General features: G+C 47.1%; 3 protein-coding genes across 4 annotated transcripts in view; 2 read left to right on the plus strand and 1 right to left on the minus strand.

Annotated features, from left to right (window-relative positions):
• tmco6 (transmembrane and coiled-coil domains 6) overlaps positions 1-10,325 on the plus strand; it is a 46,302-nt gene extending 35,977 nt beyond the window's left edge. The window contains exons 13-14 of one of the 2 annotated variants that reach the window (XR_011344666.1): positions 10-370; positions 9,718-10,325. Coding sequence is in view for 1 of the 2 variants with exons in the window: in XM_069898028.1 (XP_069754129.1) it covers positions 10-18 (9 nt within the window). In the remaining variant the exon portion in view is untranslated. Of the gene's footprint in view, positions 1-9; positions 511-9,717 lie in introns of those variants that run through there. The other variant, XM_069898028.1, reaches the window with a different exon arrangement.
• Positions 5,579-11,013, minus strand: ndufa2 (NADH:ubiquinone oxidoreductase subunit A2). Its single transcript, XM_069898029.1, has 3 exons — positions 10,850-11,013; positions 6,566-6,672; positions 5,579-5,792 (listed from the first exon to the last, which is right to left on the minus strand). Exons 1-3 carry the CDS (start codon positions 10,951-10,953, stop codon positions 5,704-5,706), a joined length of 300 nt encoding a protein of 99 aa, XP_069754130.1. The 5' UTR covers positions 10,954-11,013; the 3' UTR covers positions 5,579-5,703.
• A 91-nt stretch (positions 11,014-11,104) lies between these two features.
• Positions 11,105-19,621, plus strand: part of ik (IK cytokine) — a 43,276-nt gene continuing 34,759 nt past the window's right edge. Inside the window, exons 1-3 of the mRNA XM_069898025.1 lie at positions 11,105-11,325; positions 16,565-16,631; positions 18,759-18,851. Coding sequence (XP_069754126.1) covers positions 11,310-11,325; positions 16,565-16,631; positions 18,759-18,851 — 176 coding nt within the window. The 5' untranslated portion in view covers positions 11,105-11,309. The remainder of the gene's footprint in view (positions 11,326-16,564; positions 16,632-18,758; positions 18,852-19,621) is intronic.

The raw sequence follows: 19,621 nt of genomic DNA on the forward strand, positions 1-19,621 counted from the left end.
TCTCTACAGGCGATGTGACAAGCTGTTAGCATTGGCCAAAATCCCAATGAAGATCATTTGAAGGTGGAACTATGGAAATGAGCTCTTTACTTTCCCCAATCTCTGGGGCCTGAGTTGTCCCTCGCCCCTCTGAAGAATTTGAACATCTGCCAGGTTTTGGTTTGATGGGCCTTCCCATTCCAGTGACCTTTGACTTGATTACCCAGATTCTGCTGATTTACCAACCTCTCCCTGAACCGGAAATATGCGGCGTCATTTGTAGCCACACCTACGGTCACCAACAGGCTGAGCAAGGCCCTTTACCGACTGTGGGGCTCAGGTGAACGTTCCCTGCTATCAAGGAAAGCTTGGACAATCATTCGGGAAGAAGGTCAGTTTATCTCCTGGACCTTAGTGTGCTTTGGACACTGATGTCCAATCTGTCACAGAGCTGTATCAGGACTATACATGTACTTAGTTTTACTGCATTCAAATAAAGGGTGCACCAGGTTTAATTGCTGGCAAGTGAAATCCCCAGAGCCTCTTGCATTCTGATACTAGAAATAATTCATCAATCCTCTGTGACAATTTGTTTGTTTCACAAAGTAAGCATGCTCTTTGGACTTACAGTAAATGAGAGGTACACCAAAACAGTATGAGCTCCCTTAACCCCACCAGAGCAACGGTATAGGAGTTCAAAGGGAATGCTCTGAGCTTGCTGCAGGCGAGGAAAGAATCCAGGCTGAGACAGGGATCCCAAAGGCTGATATGGCGGATCTGCTGCTGACAGCAGAGATGTGTCTGATCAATGCAAGCACCACATCTGTGGATAAACCTGTAGCACAGTCTCCCACTGTTCAGAGAGGGCAAGAGAAAGAAAATAATATGCAAAGTGTTGGGCACAGAAGTTGCTTTTTATGACTTTATATTCATTTATTGTTAAGTTGGGATCTCCTTTTCCACATGTGGTGACACATTTGATCTAGATCAGCCATTCTCAAAGTGGGGGGTATGCACAGTGTGTTTAAGTAAGCCTTGCTTTCTTTTCACCTCAATTAACAGCAATATTTTTTGTGTGGTCGGTAGAAGTAAGGAAACCAAATAAACTGGACTGCTTCACAGGAAAGGGGGCCCATAAACTTTGAGCAGAGCCCTAAGGGGGCCATATCCAAAAAAACGTGGATAACGGCTGATCTGGAACACACTACAGGCCTTTCGGCCCACAATGTGCTGACTTTTACACACCTATTCCAGCAACAAACTAACCTTTCCCAACCTCACAGCCAAAAATCCTTTGAGGCATCCAAGAATCTTTTAAATATCCCTATTGTACGAGCCTCCACCATCACCCCCTGGGATTTAAGGCACCCAACCTTCTCTAAACACAAAAAACTGACCTTTGACATATCCCCAGGCACCTTTGAATAGCAAAGCCTTATTTTTAGGACACTACAGCACATTATAGGCCCTTCAGCCCTCATTGTTGTGATGATCTATAACCTGGCTTTCAAATCCTTTTGTGGCCTGGTTCCTCCCTTTCTCTGTCATCTCCACAAGATTTTCAACCTTTATCATTTGATGGCGATTAGATTTTATTGTCATATTGATTCCAGGGTTGAAGGACTTGACATATGATGAGCAATCAAGTCATCTGGGAATGTACACACTGGAATTTAGGGGATCTTATAGAAACATAAAATTCTGAAAGGCATAGATTGAAGCAGTCGAGCCGACCTTAGTAAATATATTTAAGACACGGTTGGATAGATTTCTACACAGTAAAGGAATTAAGGGATATGGGGAAAAGGCAAGTCAGTGGAGATGAGCCCATCATCAGATCAACCGTGACTGGCGGAGCAGGCTCGATGGGCCGGATGGCCAAATCCTGCTCCTAATGTTCTCATGTACCAAGGTTACCGGTTCTAGAATTTGCTCTCTCAGTCTCTCTGCTTGCTTCCTTTCATTTCCTCTTAAAAGCTTATTCATTTGACTGAATCACTATGCAGCTCAGCATTAAACATCTGATAATGCTCCCAAGAAGCACCTTCCTTCTTTAAAGCTCCAAGTTGTTACTGTTAATCTGCAGTCTCAGCTGGACCATCTGGAGCAGAGTGTAATAAAAACAATCTGGAATCTGCTTCACATACATTAATCTTTGAAAATGGGATCACAAATTGATAAAACTTCCACCCCCACCCCCCCCAGAAAAAAATTATCAGCCAGTGAATGTGAAGACACAGGGCTGCAGGAACTCAGCTGATCAGGCAGCATCTGGGGGAAATGGACAGTCAGTGCTGATTCAAAACCCTGTTTCAGGACTCAGAGAGGTGAGGGAAGCAAGGTCTGTTAAAGAGGAGAAGGAGCAGGGTCATTGGGTGATGGGTGGACCGAAGAGGAGTGATGCGGTTGATAGGACAGGTGGAAGCAAAGGATGGGGGAGGCAAAGGATGGGGGAGGCGGTGGCTGAAGGAAGGGGCTTGGTGGAACAATACAAGGGCAGTCTGATGGGAATTATGGGGGAAGGATTTATATGTGTGAATGAATGAATGAAGGGGAAAGGAGCAGGGGGAGTTGGAAAGAAGTGCGTGCTTCAGAGAGAATCCCAATGGATGAGTAAAAGAGAAGGGGACCAAGGAGAGAGGGTACTAGTGACTGGAGAATTCCGTTGACAAGCCATTGAGTGGTAGACTACACACACGGAATATGAGGCATTGATCTTCAAATTTTATTCATTGCCTCACCCTGGAAGTGGAAGAGGCTGGGAATTGCAGTGCCTGGAGATGGGAGCTGCTGCTTCATGGAGGAGTTGTGTGTGGCAGAGAGGTAGATTTAAGATGTTCAATCGAACATGGGGAATAACAGGAGATGATCAGAATGGGCCTGGGGTTGGGTGGAGTCCAGCACTACCAGTTTGGGTGTATGGCCTGATTTATGTTCTTTAGTTGTTATGATCCATGTTTGAAGTATCTTGTCCAGTGTGAAATGATTGGATAGCATCGAGCTCCAGGGCTGAGAGCACTGTGCCAAGAGGAATGGGTTACAGTGGAGAGAATCTGAGATGCTCAGGGTTCAATCCACCGCTCAGCCTGTTGGTGACCATAGGTGTGACTACAAATGACACCAGTTTAGGGAGGGGTTGGTAAATCAGCAGAATCTGGGTAATCGTGCGCTGCCAAACTGGGGACACCTCTTACTCTGAATTAACAGCCTCCAACCAAATGGCATCAACTTCTCGAGTTTGTTTACCCCCTCAAGCATGTGTTCTGATTTTTCTCTCTATTATCTCCTTTCCTCCAGCTCCCCACTCCCCTCCCTTCTTTCAAAAGCCCTCTTCCCATCACTTCTACCCTCCCACCTGTATTCACCTATGATCTCTTACCTGTTCACCTGTGCTCACCCCTCCCCCTACCTACCTTTTTATTCAAACATTTTTCTGTTTTTTTGCTTATACCCGACAAAGGGCCCAGGCCCGAAACATTGACTGCCCTTTTCCTTCCTATGGATGATGCGGGACCTGCTGAGTTTCTTCAAAACCTTTGTCTATTGCACTCGACCCCAGCGTCTGCAGATCATTTTGTTTAAATCTTCTGTTTGGTTATTTGTTAAAGTATAAACTTTCTTTCTCAACTTAAGCAAAGGTCCAGGCATTTGACAAATTCCCACATCAGCTGTTCTCCAGAAAAGAGTTTCAATTCAGACTGCTGAAGCTTGATGACAGTATTTGCATTTATATAGATGCTTTACTGTGGCACAATGCCCCAAGGTCATTTGGAGCTGCACAAGGACCGACTACAAAGATTTCTGATGTACATATTGACTATCACAAAAGGCCAAAAGTAACAGGGGGCTGATATCACCTCCAACCGTGCATCTTGGCACCTCACAGTTCGGTGGGCAGCAACCTCCTTTGAAGAAGACCGCCGAGCCCACCTCACTGATAAAAGACAAAGGAGGAAAAACCCAACACCCAACCCCAACCAACCAATTTTCCCCTGCAACCACTGCAACCGTGTCTGCCTGTCCCGCATCGGACTTGTCAGTCACCAACGAGCCTGCAGCAGACGTGGACATACCCCTCCATAAATCTTCGTCCGTGAAGCCAAGCCAAAGAAAAGAAGAAAAAGAAAGAACAATGCAGACCCCACCATTAACGTACACAGCTGAAAGCACACTGGGCTTGAAGAATGATTGAAGCCTTGAACTAAAATTGATTGCTGGATGGTGGAGATGCTAAAACGACAGGGCCAGTTTAAGTGGATGCTGTGGTTCGCTGCCATCAGCCAGCATCACGAGAGAGTATCATACCACATATTGCAAGCACGGGAACAGATCAAAATTCAAAATGTGGATTCTACCGAACGTGTATTGCTTTCGTACCATCGTGACTTCAAAAAATTGTAAGTCAAACCATCATAGGTAGAAGAGCATCTGTATAAACGCCTGTAATAGTTGATACTGTGTAAAAGTCAGCCCCTATTTTTGGCCCTAGCTGCCTGCCCACCCACCAGAGCTCGTGATGCCCCGATTTCCATCTCTCGTTCAGGTCCTGGCTGTCAGCCCAACTGAGCTCCCGATACCCCGACCGCCATCTCTCATTCAAGCCCCGGCCGTCAGCCCATCCAAGGCCCCGACTGTCCACAGGGCACCAGAAACAGGGAGACCACCACCCTACACACCTCCTTTGAGGAGAATCAGAGATACCCCAAAAAAACCGATGACCACGTCAGTGGACTAGCGAGGGGCTCACTCTCTGAGGGACTCGGATGGGCTGCTGGAACCAGGTATTGGAGCTGTGATTCATGAGGCTGCTGAGGGCAAGAAAGGCTCCCTGATGAAGTGAGAGAGTTGGATCTAGAGCTCGGGCAGCTGATGGATCAAACTCTGTCTCTGAAGGGACTCTCTTTTGTTTCTTTCTCCTATTCTGTAAGGGGCGCCAGGCAAGACAAATGGTAACTCTTTGTCTCCCTTAAGGCAGACAATTACAATTACATGATAATAAAGGAATCATGCATCTTATTTTCAGTTCTATCCACAACTCATTACCTCAAGGTATTTGCACCATTGATTCTAGCCTTTTCATCATCCCTGATTTTCATCACTCCACCATGCTTCAAGTTCTGAAATTCTCTTCACTGCTTGCTCACTTTCATGCCAAACTTTTAAGGATACCTCAACTGCCCCTATGTGGGTTATCACAATTAGTTTGATGCTTCTGTGCAGCTCTAAAAAGCAAACTTGCAGGCTGAGACACAATCAACTCAGGTGAACAAGGAAAAGTTTTTTTTTAAACTGGAATTACTTCCAAGGGTGTTCAATATTTAGTTGAAGTGCTTTCACATCTGGGAACTTGAATTTCAATCCATTTCAGACAGCAGGGATGAGGATTTCTGCAAACCATTAAAGGAGCTAAGTGAAATGAGATCAAGAAATCCCAAGCCAACGTGCAGCATAAATTGCCCCTAAATCTTGCACGGATGGGAAATTGTCGTCGCACAAGGCAATCAAGAGCAGCCTTAATATTTTTTATCTGCTTGTTCATTGAGAGCCAAAGACACATTTGGAACATTACCACAGAAGCTGGAAGCACACAGGATACGGATCCATTTTAAATTAGATTTATTTTACAGTTATATCTTCTTTCCACTGAGAGAAATCTGGCAGCGCAGTGGAACAAACATTCTCGAGCGCTACTGTTTGTTCTTTGCAGGCTGGTTGCTCCATAGTTCACGGCTTGGTAATCAGGGACTCCAGTGCCTTTGCCACCTGCTCAGAGTTTAGATCATCCAATGGTACATGTCTCTCCCTTCCAAAATCTGATGCAGGAGGGAAATAAAGAGCGCATGCATCATAATCAGTTGAGCCAGACATCATTTCAATTCAGGACATGCTTGAAAAAAAATAGCAATCATTCTACAGATTGTCTTGGCTTTTCCCTCGTGAATACGATGAGGAAAAAGCTTTTACTTGTACCGTGTTTTTCATGACCATATGCTGATTTTTCACTGGACATGGAAAGAGGCCATTTGGCCCATCACATTTTTCTGGCCCACAAGGCAATTCCACTTCCCTACTTCTTCCTCTGCAATCTATTCTCCTTCACCCACTCATCAACTCTCCTTCCATCTCACTGACACACAGAGTGATTTAGAGCAGCCTTTGTGAGGAAACTGAAGCACCCGGGGGGGGGGGGGGGGGGAACGGGGGGACACCCACAAGGTCAGAGGGAGAAAGTGCAAACTCCACATGGACAGCACTGGTGGTCAGGCCTGAACCTGAGCTATGCTGCCACACTCATCTATTAAAAATTACAAACAAAAATATTGCTGCAATAGTTGAAATAAAAATAAACTGCCAATCATATTATATGGGTCCAATTGAGAAAATCTGGCATTATATGGCATTAATAAATTTTATAAGTTTTCCATCGAGAAAACATGCAGCAGATATTATAGTGGAACTGAGAGAATAAGGGATTTTAAAGTAAAGAGGATGAATTGAGAGAATTAAACCTAAAGCCAAACAAATTCCTGAAGTCAGAAATCAAAAATAACTGGGGAAAAAACAAGTGCTGCATCTGGTTCCTTACCATATCGAGCCCATGCTGTAGCCTGCACATTAGCACATTCCCGGATGAGAATGGGGAAGTCAGGATTGGCCCTCTTCAATGTCACATAGTGCTGCCCAATGAAATCCCTGAGAGAAGCAAAACAATGACAGCCACTGAATTGCAAATCATGTTATACTGCACAGGGGGGCCACTGAGAATGGAGTCAATTTTCAGTTGCAATGGAAAATCTGAGTCAACCAACTAGCCAGAACGTTCATGGACATTTTCAATCTCTTATTGCTGCAGTCAGAGGTCCTCACCTGCTTCAAAAGGGCATCAATCTTACCGGCGTCCAAGAGCAGATTGAGCTGCCTCAACAACTATTGCCCAGTTAGCACTAACATCTGCTGTAATGAAATCCTATGAGAAGTTGGTCATGGCCAGAATTAACACTTACTTAATTATAAAGACAGAATCAACTGCAATTCGCCTATCATCACAATTGCTTCACAGCACACAACATCACTGGCTCTCCACTCAGGCCTGGATCATCTAGAAAACAGCAACTCATACATATGGCTACTCTTCATCGACTACAGCTCAGACTTCAACACCATTATTCCCTCAGGGCTGGTCAAGAGGCTCCAATCTATGGGCCTTTGCACCCCCACCCCACCCACGCAACTGGATCCTTGACTTCCTCATCGGAAGACCACAGTCAGTATGAATTAGAAACAAGGTCTCCTCAATGACGATGAACATCAAAGGTTGCGTGCTTAGCGCACTGCTCTAACACCCATGTCTGTGTGGCTAGGTACAATTCAAATGCTATCTATACATTGGTTGATGACACCACAGTTGTTGGTAGAATCACAGACGGAAGCATAGAGGAAGGAGATAGATCAGCTCACTCAACTTTAGCAAAACCAAGGAGATGACTGGACCTCAGGAGGAAATCAGGAGAACACAAACCAGTCTTCATCGGCGGGTCGGCAGTGGAGAGGGTCAGAGCTTCTGATTAATTGGGGAAGTAGGATTAATTGATTGCAATACACAAATGTGCTGGAGAAACTCAGCAGGTTATGCAGTATCCACAGGAAGTAAAAGGTGACCAATGCTTTGGTCCTGGGCCCTTTGTCAGGTACCTGCAAAAGCAGGCAGGCACTTGAATAAAGTGATAGGGGGAGGAGACAGGCTAATAGATAAGAATTCAAAGGTGGATATGGGTGAGAGGGCAGGTGGAAAAAAAGCGGAAAAGATGGGGGAGATGGCCAAAGGGAGAGGTGTTGAGGGATATGGACTTTGTGCAGGTCAGTGGGACTAGGGAAAAAAAATAGAAGGGCTGAAAGGCCTGTTTCTGTGCCGTAATGTTCTATGGGTGGGGAGCTGGAGGAAAGGAGGGAGAGGGAAAGAGGGACACGGGGGAGGGGATCAACAGTCAGTTGATCTTAATGCCATCTGGCTGGAGAGTGCCCAGACAGAATACAAGGTGATCCTCCAGTCATTCCTACTCCCTGCAATTGTCCTTAATGAAGTAATATGTAAATAGGCCCAATCGAGAAAGGGGTACACCCAATCTCATCAACAGGAAATGAGGCTGGACAAGTGACATGTCAATTGAGGAGCATTTTGGTTTCAGTGAATAATTGTTTTTCAATTATCCAAGAGATGTAGGCTTCACAGGCAGATGCAGCATGTCCTTCCCCATCCCAAAATGGCCTTCAGAAAACAAAAGTGAGTGCCTTCTTGAACCACTTGAGGCTTGGTTAACTGCTGAATCTTATAAGTGCATTTTTCCCTCCACCTTGCACTATGTGTTTCTACTTTTCTCCATAGCATTATTGGACAAGACATATACTGTTCTTCATTTGTCATTTATTGCACTACCCACATCATGAATTAACTTGCCTGGAGAGCATGCAAAACAAAGCTTTTCAGTGTATTAAGGTACACGGGAAAATAGAACAATTCGTTTCAGTACCCACCCTGCTGTCAGGGAAGGGGAGGTTCCAGGATTTTGACCCAGTGCGTGTGAAGGAATGGAGATACATTTTCAAGTCAGCATGGTGTTTGGATTGGAGGAAGTGGCATTTTCCTTGCTTTTGCTACACTTGTCCTACCTGGTAGAGGTTTTGCATGCCAAGAAGAGATGTTGTTCAACCGGCTGAGTTCCTCCAGCAGATTGTGTTTAACTTCAGATTCCAGCATCTGCAGTCTCCTGTATGTCTCCTTGCCACCATTTCACACCAGAATCAGCTGTAGTTCAGTAGGATTCTGCCCATAGTTGAACATTTCCACCAACCTTTCAGGCAGAGTGCTCCAGATAAATATTTGCCTCATGGATGTTTTCATCAACTAGTTCTTGAGAAAAGATCCCAACCCAAAACCTTTACTGATTATTTCTCTCCATGGATACTGCGTGACCTGTTAAGTCCTTCCAAATTCTTACTGTCTTTTCCTGATCTCTTCCTGCCACAGAGAGTCAACCTCCTACTAAATCTTCTGTGCAGGCTTTCAATTTTATAGATACTTTTCCTGTATTTAGGCGACCAAAACTGTACATAATACTCCAAGTTTGACCTCACCAATGTTTTTCACAACTTTACCATAACGCCCCAACTCCTCTACTCAATACATTGATTTATAAAGGCCAATATTCCAAAAGCTCTTTTGACAATTCTATGCTCCTGTGACACCACTTTCAGTGAATTATGTGTCTGCATACCCAGATCGCTCTGTTCTATCTCACTCTTCAGGGCCCGACCATTTACTGTGTACGTCCTTTACTTGGTTTCTCCTTCCAAGATGCAGCACCTCACACTTGCCTCCATTAAACTCCATCTGCCTCTTTGCAGCCCATTTTTCCAGCTGGTCCAGATCCCTCTACAAACTTTGAAAACCTTCTTCACTGTCCACTACACCAAGTTCAAATTTATGATCATCAGACAACCCGATGAAACTGCAGCACACATAATACATTTCAGCACATAATTATCACATTCATATGTTAAAAATATTAAATAAATGTATAAATAATTTGCTGAGCTTCGTTTACGAGACCCATGATTACAGGATACTGTTCATCAATCTCACAGAGTGAAACTCTGCAGGATGAAACTATTTCCCAGCCTGCCAGTACTAATTTCTATGCTCCTGTACTCTTCCTGACCTACACACATCTCATTTGTCAGGGAAGCACAACACTGGCTGCACTTCCTGAGAAGTCTGTAGTGGGCAAGGCTACCAGCCACCATCCGGTCAGCCTTCTATCGAGAGCATCCTGGTCAGCTGCATCATAGTGTGGTACGACTGCTGCAGAGAAATGGATCAGAAGTCAATCCACAGGGCTATAAAAGTGTTGAACAGAGCATCACTGGAGTCTTGCTCCCACCATCCACGTGATCTATCGAGATGGTTGTCTGAATTTGGCATTTAAAATCGTGTGGGATCCCAAGCACCCAACACACAGCTACTCCTGAGATGAAGGAGTCTCAGAGCCAGCACCACCCACCAGGCTAAGAAACAACTTCTTCAGTGAGAATGCTGAACAACCAAAGGAACTGCTCACACTAACCATCGGAGAATCTCATATTTATTTGTATACATGCTTTGCAATTGTATTGTTTGTCTGATTGTCCGTCTGCAGGTTTTGCACCGTGGACAGTAAAACACTACTTCATTGGGTTGTACTAGGGATGATAATAACTTGACGTACAACCAAATGAAATGGGATTTTCCAAATCACAGACCACTCATAATGTATAACAATCACATACATTAAAATACTTTTTTAAAATTGTGTCGTAATTTACTGTTTCATTTGTGAGGGTCGCAGGTTACAGCCTGCCGGAAGAAGCTGTATCCCCCAGTCTGGCAGTCCTGAATCTGATGCTCCTGTCCCTCCTTCCTGATGGTAGAGGGTCAGAGATCTGGAGTGCTGGATGGTAGGGCTCCTCATCATCATTTTGCTCATAGCTCGATGGGGATCTCAAGCCTGAAGCGATAGTTATGCATCTTTATGCTAATATCAACTCCAGTTTGTCCAGCTGAGTCTGTCCAGTTTTCCTTTCCTTTCCTTCCTGATGGTAGCGGGTCAAAGATCCGGTGGCAGGAACCTTATCATCAGCTCCCTCATCACCCTTTCCCTTCCCTTCCCTCCCAGGTCTACCCAGCAGCTCCCATCATCCCCCCCCCCCCACCCCCGCCTCGCCCCGCCCACGCTTCAGCTTCTGCGCACCTTCGGCCCATTACCACCCTGCCCGCACCCTCCACTCCCTTCAGCACTTGGCCCGGGCCGCTCCGCTCTCCGCCGCTCTTCCTCACCGGACGCCCTGGCTGCCCGCCGACCGCTGGCACATGTGGATGCGCAGCTCCCGCAGGTTCTGGCTCAGCTTCGACCCGATGCCCCTCACGACGGCCGCCGCCATCTTGCGCCGCACTGCAGTGACGTCAAATCTCCCCGGCTCCAATCCCGACTCGAAGGCGGCTTGATTGACAGCGCACGGCCGCCACTCAGCAGCAAGATGCGGTCACGCACCGCTCACAAAGCGCGTTGACGGACGTTGCGATTGACCAATGTACTTGAAGACCGGCAACCGATAGACCAATAGAGATCGCGCAAAGGCGGGAGAGGGAAAGACAGCCATGATTGGCTCTGGAGGGGCCAATCGGAAAGGCTTGGCAGAGGGATTGTGGGATCGTGCAGAGTTTGGAAGGGTCGCCCAGAGCCGGTTGTTTTGTCGCGGAGCCGTTCCCAGGTGGACGGAGCGGAAAGGCCGTCACGATGCCGGAGAGAGACAGTGAGTGGACGGGACTGACGGCCGGGGGGGCCCGTGGGGGTGCGGGGAGTTTGGGAGCCCGGGGGAGTGGGTGGGCGGGCGTGGGGTGGGGGGAGAGAGTGTGGGGGTGGAGAGAGTGTGGGGGTGGAGAGAGTGAGGGGGATGGGGGGAGTGTGGGGGTGGAGAGAGTGAGGGGGATGGGGGGAGTGTGGGGGTGGAGAGAGTGAGGGGGATGGGGGGGAGTGTGGGGGTGGAGAGAGTGAGGGGGATGGGGGGAGTGTGGGGGTGGGGGGAGTGTGGGGGTGGAGAGAGTGAGGGGGATGGGGGGGAGTGTGGGGGTGGAGAGAGTGAGGGGGATGGGGGGAGTGTGGGGGTGGGGGGAGTGTGGGGGTGGGGGGAGTGTGGGGGTGGAGAGAGTGAGGGGGGTGGGGAGAGTGAGGGGGGTGGGGAGAGTGAGGGGGGTGGGGAGAGTGAGGGGGGTGGGGAGAGTGAGGGGGGTGGGGAGAGTGAGGGGGGTGGGGAGAGTGAGGGGGGTGGGGAGAGTGAGGGGGGTGGGGAGAGTGAGGGGGGTGGGGAGAGTGAGGGGGGTGGGGAGAGTGAGGGGGGTGGGGAGAGTGAGGGGGGTGGGGAGAGTGAGGGGGGTGGGGAGAGTGAGGGGGGTGGGGAGAGTGAGGGGGGTGGGGAGAGTGAGGGGGGTGGGGAGAGTGAGGGGGGTGGGGAGAGTGAGGGGGGTGGGGAGAGTGAGGGGGGTGGGGAGAGTGAGGGGGGTGGGGAGAGTGAGGGGGGTGGGGAGAGTGAGGGGGGTGGGGAGAGTGAGGGGGGTGGAGAGAGTGTGGGGTTGGAGAGAGTGAGGGGTGTGAGGGGGGGTATGGGGTGTGTGTGGGGGGATTGGTGTGGGTGGGTGGGTGTGTATGTGTGTGAGTTGGATGGGCCCGAGGGGGGGGTGAGGGGGCCCGGGAGTTTGAGGGGGTGCTGCAGAACCATCAGCTATTATAACAGAGCATCTCCCAGAGCAGGCCCTTCGGCCCAGCTCGACCATGCCGACCAGATTGCCATTGTGAGCAGCTGTCGTGTTGGGAAGAGCATCAGGTTCGGTGGGTTTACAGAGAGGATTCTGGACACAAATTACAATCACACTAATGAACACATGGGAGACAAATGGCAGAACATTAAATGGTACTTGATTACTATTTCACTTAAAGAACCATATAGATATTCATCTTGGATCAAAGTTGGAGTCTGACAATAATGAACCTACATTTGACACACTCACACACTTGAATACACACGCTACAAGCAGGGACTCTTACACACCTGGTTCCCTGTACCAATGGCGGTTGTGGCTCTCTGCAAGTATTGATCTCTTGCGGTACTAAGGCTCAGCTTCATTGCAGTGCACACCTTACCTGTGACACTTCCAGCGATGTCCACAGTAGAGAGCTGGGGTGGAGCGATGTATGGGGTTTGGACCATGAGGCAGAGAGAAAGAATATGCAGTATTATATACGGTGCTTCTAGTCAATGATGACCCTAGATGATTTTAAATTAGCCAACCACAAGGAAAAATGGGAGTTGGTGTCCCTTCAGTGGTAAGGGAAATACTGGAATATTTTCTGAAGGATGTAATAACTGACAGTTGATGTGTTGCATTTAGATTTTTGGATGTCTTTCAATGAGGTCTGGTTCAGGTTGGTCAGAGGATTTGAGTTGGGAGAACGATGTTACAAAGCCTCAAGACCTATAGCAATCAACTAAATGCTGGAGGAACTAGTGGGTCAGGCAGCATGCATGGAAAGCAATAGACAGTCCATGTTTCAGGCTGAAAATCAAATTCATGATGAAGTTTTATTGCAATGTTACAGCGTTTTGGGGAGACACACCTGCAGCATCTCAATGTCTTGAAGAGATGATACATGTGCATTGAATGCACTGCAGAGATTATACTTTCTCAGCATGCAAGAAGTGACATCTGAAGAATGGTCAAGCAGACACCATGGTTGAAGTCAAAACATTTGAACGTATTCTGAGTTTGGTAGGAATGAGAGATGATTCCGAGCGAAATTGACAGTAATGATCTGAGAGGACATTTTCCCTAGTGGGTGTATCAATAACGAGTTTCAGGAGATGTTTCTTCGAGAGAGTATTGAGAGCAAATGCAAGCAGGCTTTTTTCACTGAGGTTAGGAGAGATAAAACTGGAGGGTGAAAGGGGAAAATTTTAAAGGGAACATTAGGGGTAACTTTTTCATGCAGAGAGTGGCAGGAGTGTGGATCAAGCTGCCTGTTGAACTGGTAAATGCCAGATTAATTTTGACATTTAAGAAAAATTTAGAGAGGTACATGGATGGGAGGGGTATGGACTGGGTACAGGTCAGTGGGACTAGGCAGAATAATAGTTTGGCACAGACTAGAAGGGCCAAAGGGTCTGTTTCTGTGCTATTGTGTTCTATGGTTCTGTGTTCAAGGCAAACATTGAACTACAGAGGATTAAGGGAAAATTAGAGCATGGAAAAGTGATGTTGAGGGCAAGGTTAGATCAGCCACGATCTTGTTCAGTGGCAGAGCAAGATCAATATGTTGGCGACAATTTCGTATGTTCTTGTGTAAACCATGAGTAGTGTGGCAGACCGGATCATGAATTATTATGAGAAAAAAACATGTTGAAAATAAATAGCAAGCCAGGCAGCATCTGAGGAGTGAGAGAAATTGTTAATCTCTCAGTGTTATGACAGTTGATTGATTCTTTTCTTCGATTATATGTCCACATCTTCAGTTTGGCTCATCAAACTGAGCTTTATGGGATGGTGACTTAATGCCTGATAGATATCTCTCTTTGGCTTGGCTTCGCGGACGAAGATTTATGGAGGGGGTAAAAAGTCCACGTCAGCTGCAGACTCGTTTGTGGCTGACAAGTCCGATGCGGGACAGGCGGACACGATTGCAGCGGTTGCAGGGGAAAATTGGTTGGTTGGGGTTGGGTGTTGGTTTTTTCCTCCTTTGCCTTTTGTCAGTGAGGTGGGCTCTGCGGTCTTCTTCAAAGGAGGTTGCTGCCCGCCAAACTGTGAGGCGCCAAGATGCACGGTTTGAGGCGATATCAGCCCACTGGCGGTGGTCAATGTGGCAGGCACCAAGAGATTTCTTTAGGCAGTCCTTGTACCTTTTCTTTGGTGCACCTCTGTCACGGTGGCCAGTGGAGAGCTCGCCATATAACACGATCTTGGGAAGGCGATGGTCCTCCATTCTGGAGACGTGACCCATCCAGCGCAGCTGGATCTTCAGCAGCGTGGACTCGATGCTGTCGACCTCTGCCATCTCGAGTACTTCGACGTTAGGGATGTAAGCGCTCCAATGGATGTTGAGGATGGAGCGGAGACAACGCTGGTGGAAGCGTTCTAGGAGCCGTAGGTGGTGCCGGTAGAGGACCCATGATTCGGAGCCGAACAGGAGTGTGGGTATGACAACGGCTCTGTATACGCTTATCTTTGTGAGGTTTTTCAGTTGGTTGTTTTTCCAGACTCTTTTGTGTAGTCTTCCAAAGGCGCTATTTGCCTTGGCGAGTCTGTTGTCTATCTCATTGTCGATCCTTGCATCTGATGAAATGGTGCAGCCGAGATAGGTAAACTGGTTGACCGTTTTGAGTTTTGTGTGCCCGATGGAGATGTGGGGGGGCTGGTAGTCATGGTGGGGAGCTGGCTGATGGAGGACCTCAGTTTTCTTCAGGCTGACTTCCAGGCCAAACATTTTGGCAGTTTCCGCAAAGCAGGACGTCAAGCGCTGAAGAGCTGGCTCTGAATGGGCAACTAAAGCGGCATCATCTGCAAAGAGTAGTTCACGGACAAGTTTCTCTTGTGTCTTGGTGTGAGCTTGCAGGCGCCTCAGATTGAAGAGACTGCCATCCGTGCGGTACCGGATGTAAACAGCGTCTTCATTGTTGGGGTCTTTCATGGCTTGGTTCAGCATCATGCTGAAGAAGATTGAAAAGAGGGTTGGTGCGAGAACACAGCCTTGCTTCACGCCACTGTTAATGGAGAAGGGTTCAGAGAGCTCATTGCTGTATCTGACCCGACCTTGTTGGTTTTCGTGCAGTTGGATAATCATGTTGAGGAACTTTGGGGGACATCCGATGCGCTCTAGTATTTGCCAAAGCCCTTTCATATATATATATATATTTTTTTTTTCTTTGGCTTGGCTTCGCGGACGAAGATTTATGGAGGGGGTAAAAAGTCCACGTCAGCTGCAGGCTCGTTTGTGGCTGACCAGTCCGATGCGGGACAGGCAGACACGATTGCAGCGGTTGCAAGGGAAAATTGGTTGGTTGGGGTTGGGTGTTGGGTTTTTCCTCCTTTGCCTTTTGTCAGTGAGGTGGGCTCTGCGGTCTTCTTCAAAGGAGGCTGCTGCCCGCCAAACTGTGAGGCGCCAAGATGCACGGTTTGAGGCGTTATCAGCCCACTGGCGGTGGTCAATGTGGCAGGCATCAAGAGATTTCTTTAGGCAGTCCTTGTACCTTTTCTTTGGTGCACCTCTGTCACGGTGGCCAGTGGAGAGCTCGCCATATAATACGATCTTGGGAAGGCGATGGTCCTCCATTCTGGAGACGTGACCCATCCAGCGCAGCTGGATCTTCAGCAGCGTGGACTCGATGCTGTCGACCTCTGCCATCTCGAGTACCTCGACGTTAGGGGTGTGAGCGCTCCAATGGATGTTGAGGATGGAGCGGAGACAACGCTGGTGGAAGCGTTCTAGGAGCCGTAGGTGGTGCCGGTAGAGGACCCATGATTCGGTATGACCCATGTCATACCCACATATATATATATATATATATATATATATATGTATAATTCCTGCATGTGAAAACATGATGCAGAAAAATGATGAGCATATTTCTTCAGTTTGAACCTAATAGTTTTAACTATTGAATTTAAAACAAGGCATGGGTTGCTTGATGTTAAGAAGATTTACTGGGTGCAGTATGGTAGTCAAAACATAATGCTGGAGAAACTCAGCAGATCAAACAGTGTACTTTTTTTTGCAAAGGTAAAGGTTCATAACAAATGTTTTGTGCGTATGTTTGACAGTTTCTCCAGCATTATGTTTTGACTTCAACCATGGTGTCTGCAGATTTTCTGTGTTTTACTTACAGTATGATAATAAAATGGTTAAGTTTAGACTGATCCAGTTTGGAGTTTTAGCAAGAGAATGTTTCCTTTTTTTTAAAAAAAAAACGTTCACCTGTTTTTTTTTCTTTTTTTCCTTCACTGCAGATGAGCCGTTTTCAAACCCTTTGGCACCTGATTCACACGAGATGGAAGATCCTCGGTCACTAAATCAGTGAGTATCCCACAGCTGGGGAAAGGGAATCTTGATTCTCCCAGAGAATCATGTAGCCTAAATGAATACCATTTGGCTATACTGACTTCTTGCACATTCCCCTTTTCCCTGGGTGATGAATGGCTGACCTAAAGGCTCTTCATTACATAGAATCGAGTTTCCATAAAAATGATTGATTTCAAATGAGAAACCGTCTTTAAAACAAAATACCAGTTTGCATCTCTGCTCCCCACACTAATCAGATACCTTTGTCTCTTAAGAACATAGGCGTCCAGTTTTACTATAGGAGAATACTTAAACGTGTTGCTTTGGAAACTAACAATCAATTATGATAGGAACACAAGGCTGTAGCTTGAACTTGGTTGAAAACAATCTGCTGGAAGAACTGAGTGAGCCAGGCAGCATCTGCAGAGGGAAATGGAGAGTTGACATTTTGGGTTGAGACCCTCCGTGTGGATCTTCAGAAAAATTAAATGCACAGTGCAATAACAGACCCTTCCGGCCCACAGCCCGTGTTGCCCAAATTGACCAATCGACCTCCAACCCATTTATGTTTTGGAGGGTGGGAGGAAACCAGACATGGGGAGAACATAACCTTTTACAGACAGTGCTGGATTTGAACCTGGGTCGTTGGTGCTGTAATAGCGTTGCACTGACCGTGCTCGAATCATTAACCCAAAATGTCGACTCTCCATTTTCCTCCACAGATGCTGCCAGACTCGCTGAGTTTCTCTAGCTCAGCGGTTCTCGGCCTTTTTTTCTCCCACTCACTTACCACTGAAGTAATCCTTTACTAACAGAGCACGAATGGTGGTCTATAAGTAAGTAAGGGATTACATTAGGTGGTCTGTGAGTGGGAGCCTGCAGCTGACGTGGACTTTTACCCCCTCCATAAATCTTCGTCCGCGAAGCCAAGCCAAAGAAAGATGTGAGTGGGGAAAAAAAGGTTGAGAACCATTGCTCTAACCACTTGTTTCTATTGGTACTTGTACAGCTATACACTATTGAATAATGGAACAGCCACTGATACCTCAAACCCATTGAAACCATCTATTGATTGGGGACCATCCTGACTCTATAACATTGTAATTAGGCAAGGAAAGACAATAGATATTCATGTTAATTGGTGCTCATCAACATTCAAGATTCAATTTATTGTCATAGTAATTGTCACATTACATGAACCTGCTTTTGTCGGCTGTAAGGCAGACAGATTCACCATTGGCAGAAATTGCCTGAAGTGCCTCTTACAGTCAGAGAAAGAAGCAAAAGAGATTTACACCCAGAATCACTGAGTGTAGATTCACCTCCAGCACTTTCGCAGCCTCTGCGGACACACAGAGTCCAGTCCAAACCATCGATAACCCGAGCTCCAGATCCGAACCTCGGACGTGGTCAGGAACTCTTCAGTGCCCCCTCACATCCCAGTTCCGATGCCTGGTACCACTTCAGCCAGTTTTGAGCCAGTCTCCAGCAGTCCGCAGCCTAGCGAGAGTCTCCCTACAGCAGTCTCCAGCAGGTCACACTCTCCATGGGTTCCTCGCCACGAGTCGCCAGCAGCCGACCGCATGCGTGGGTCAACCGCCTCACTGGTCCGCTGCCATGGTCACCGTCCTGTGGGTCATCTCCTCTGCTTCTCCTCAGACGGTGGATGTTGTCCCCTTTTTCTGGTGCCCTGCTCCAGTCTGCCACTCCCCTGATGCCTGCTACAGCCCATCTTGGGCACAGACCCCATGATAGTGGGATTTTAAATAAAACTGCCATCGGCTCCTTTAATGGGCCGTTCGAAGCTTGTTCAGAGCTGGCAGGGGTTGACTGAGTGGTTGGACCCCGCAGAAGCATTGTATCGCCGCTTCTCGCTTCCTGCGGGTCCGCACCAACGGCAGCACTGCCATTTTCATTCCAGTTTAGTGGAGATAGGGAAACTGCGTTGAGTGTTATTTCTTTCCTCGACATGGATAAAATGGTAATTCATTTTTGTTTTAAATTTCTTCTTCCAAGTGCTTGACTTCCTGAAAAATAATTTGATAACCAAGGTGATTCAAAAATAAAATGTTTGCATTGCCCTCCCGCATTGAACTATACTTGTTGCACTTCTGCTAACATTACATTTGTTGCCTTGCTTAGATCCAAGCTGACCAATGAGGACTTTCGAAAGTTGCTGATGACCCCAAGGTCAACACCATCATCAGCTCCACCATCAAAAACTCGCCCACATGAGTAAGTAACATAACAATTTACAGCACGGAAACAGGCCATTAGGCCCTTCTAGTCCGCACCAAACCAAACACCCCTCTCTAGTCCCACCTCCCTGCACAATGCCCATAACCCTCCATCTTCTTCTCATCCATATTCCTGTCCAACCTTTTCTTAAATAATACAATTGACTCCGCCGCCACTATTTCTCCCAGAAGCTCATATTGAGATGGCCATGAGTCTGGAAAGAGTTTGATTTTGAGATGTTTACAGATTTTCTGATCAAGCATTTAATTCAAGTGGCATAAATCTTTTCAGTAAACAGCATGAATGGATTGCAAAGCTTTTGAATCCTATACATTTTTCCTCCTCTTGCAAGGAAGTTCCCTTCCCATAAGTGGGGTAAATTCTGTGAGGTTATCAGGGATATTCTGAGCAAGGAGAAACAGCACTGCAATTTACTCCTGTCCTGACTTCAAAATAGATTTCCATTCCTTCAAGTGTCCAAAATTTGAACCCCCCCACACCCGGACTAATTGCTCTGTAGGTCACCAGAAGGACAACAGTAGTTCAAAATAGGAGTTTGGAAAATTAAAATGTGGGCATAAAAAGTGACAGCTATGATGTAAATATTTACAGGGCAGCACGGTTGGCGTAGCAGTTAGCACCACACCTTTACGGTGCCAGCAATTGGGATTGGGGTTCGAAGGAGTTTGTATGTTCTCCCGCGTCTGCGTGGGTTTTCCCCGGGGGCTCCAGTTTCCTCCCTACTGTACCAGAGGTTGTAGGTTAAT

Source organism: Narcine bancroftii, chromosome 9 (genome assembly GCF_036971445.1).
Source record: "Narcine bancroftii isolate sNarBan1 chromosome 9, sNarBan1.hap1, whole genome shotgun sequence".
NCBI lineage: Eukaryota > Metazoa > Chordata > Chondrichthyes > Torpediniformes > Narcinidae > Narcine > Narcine bancroftii.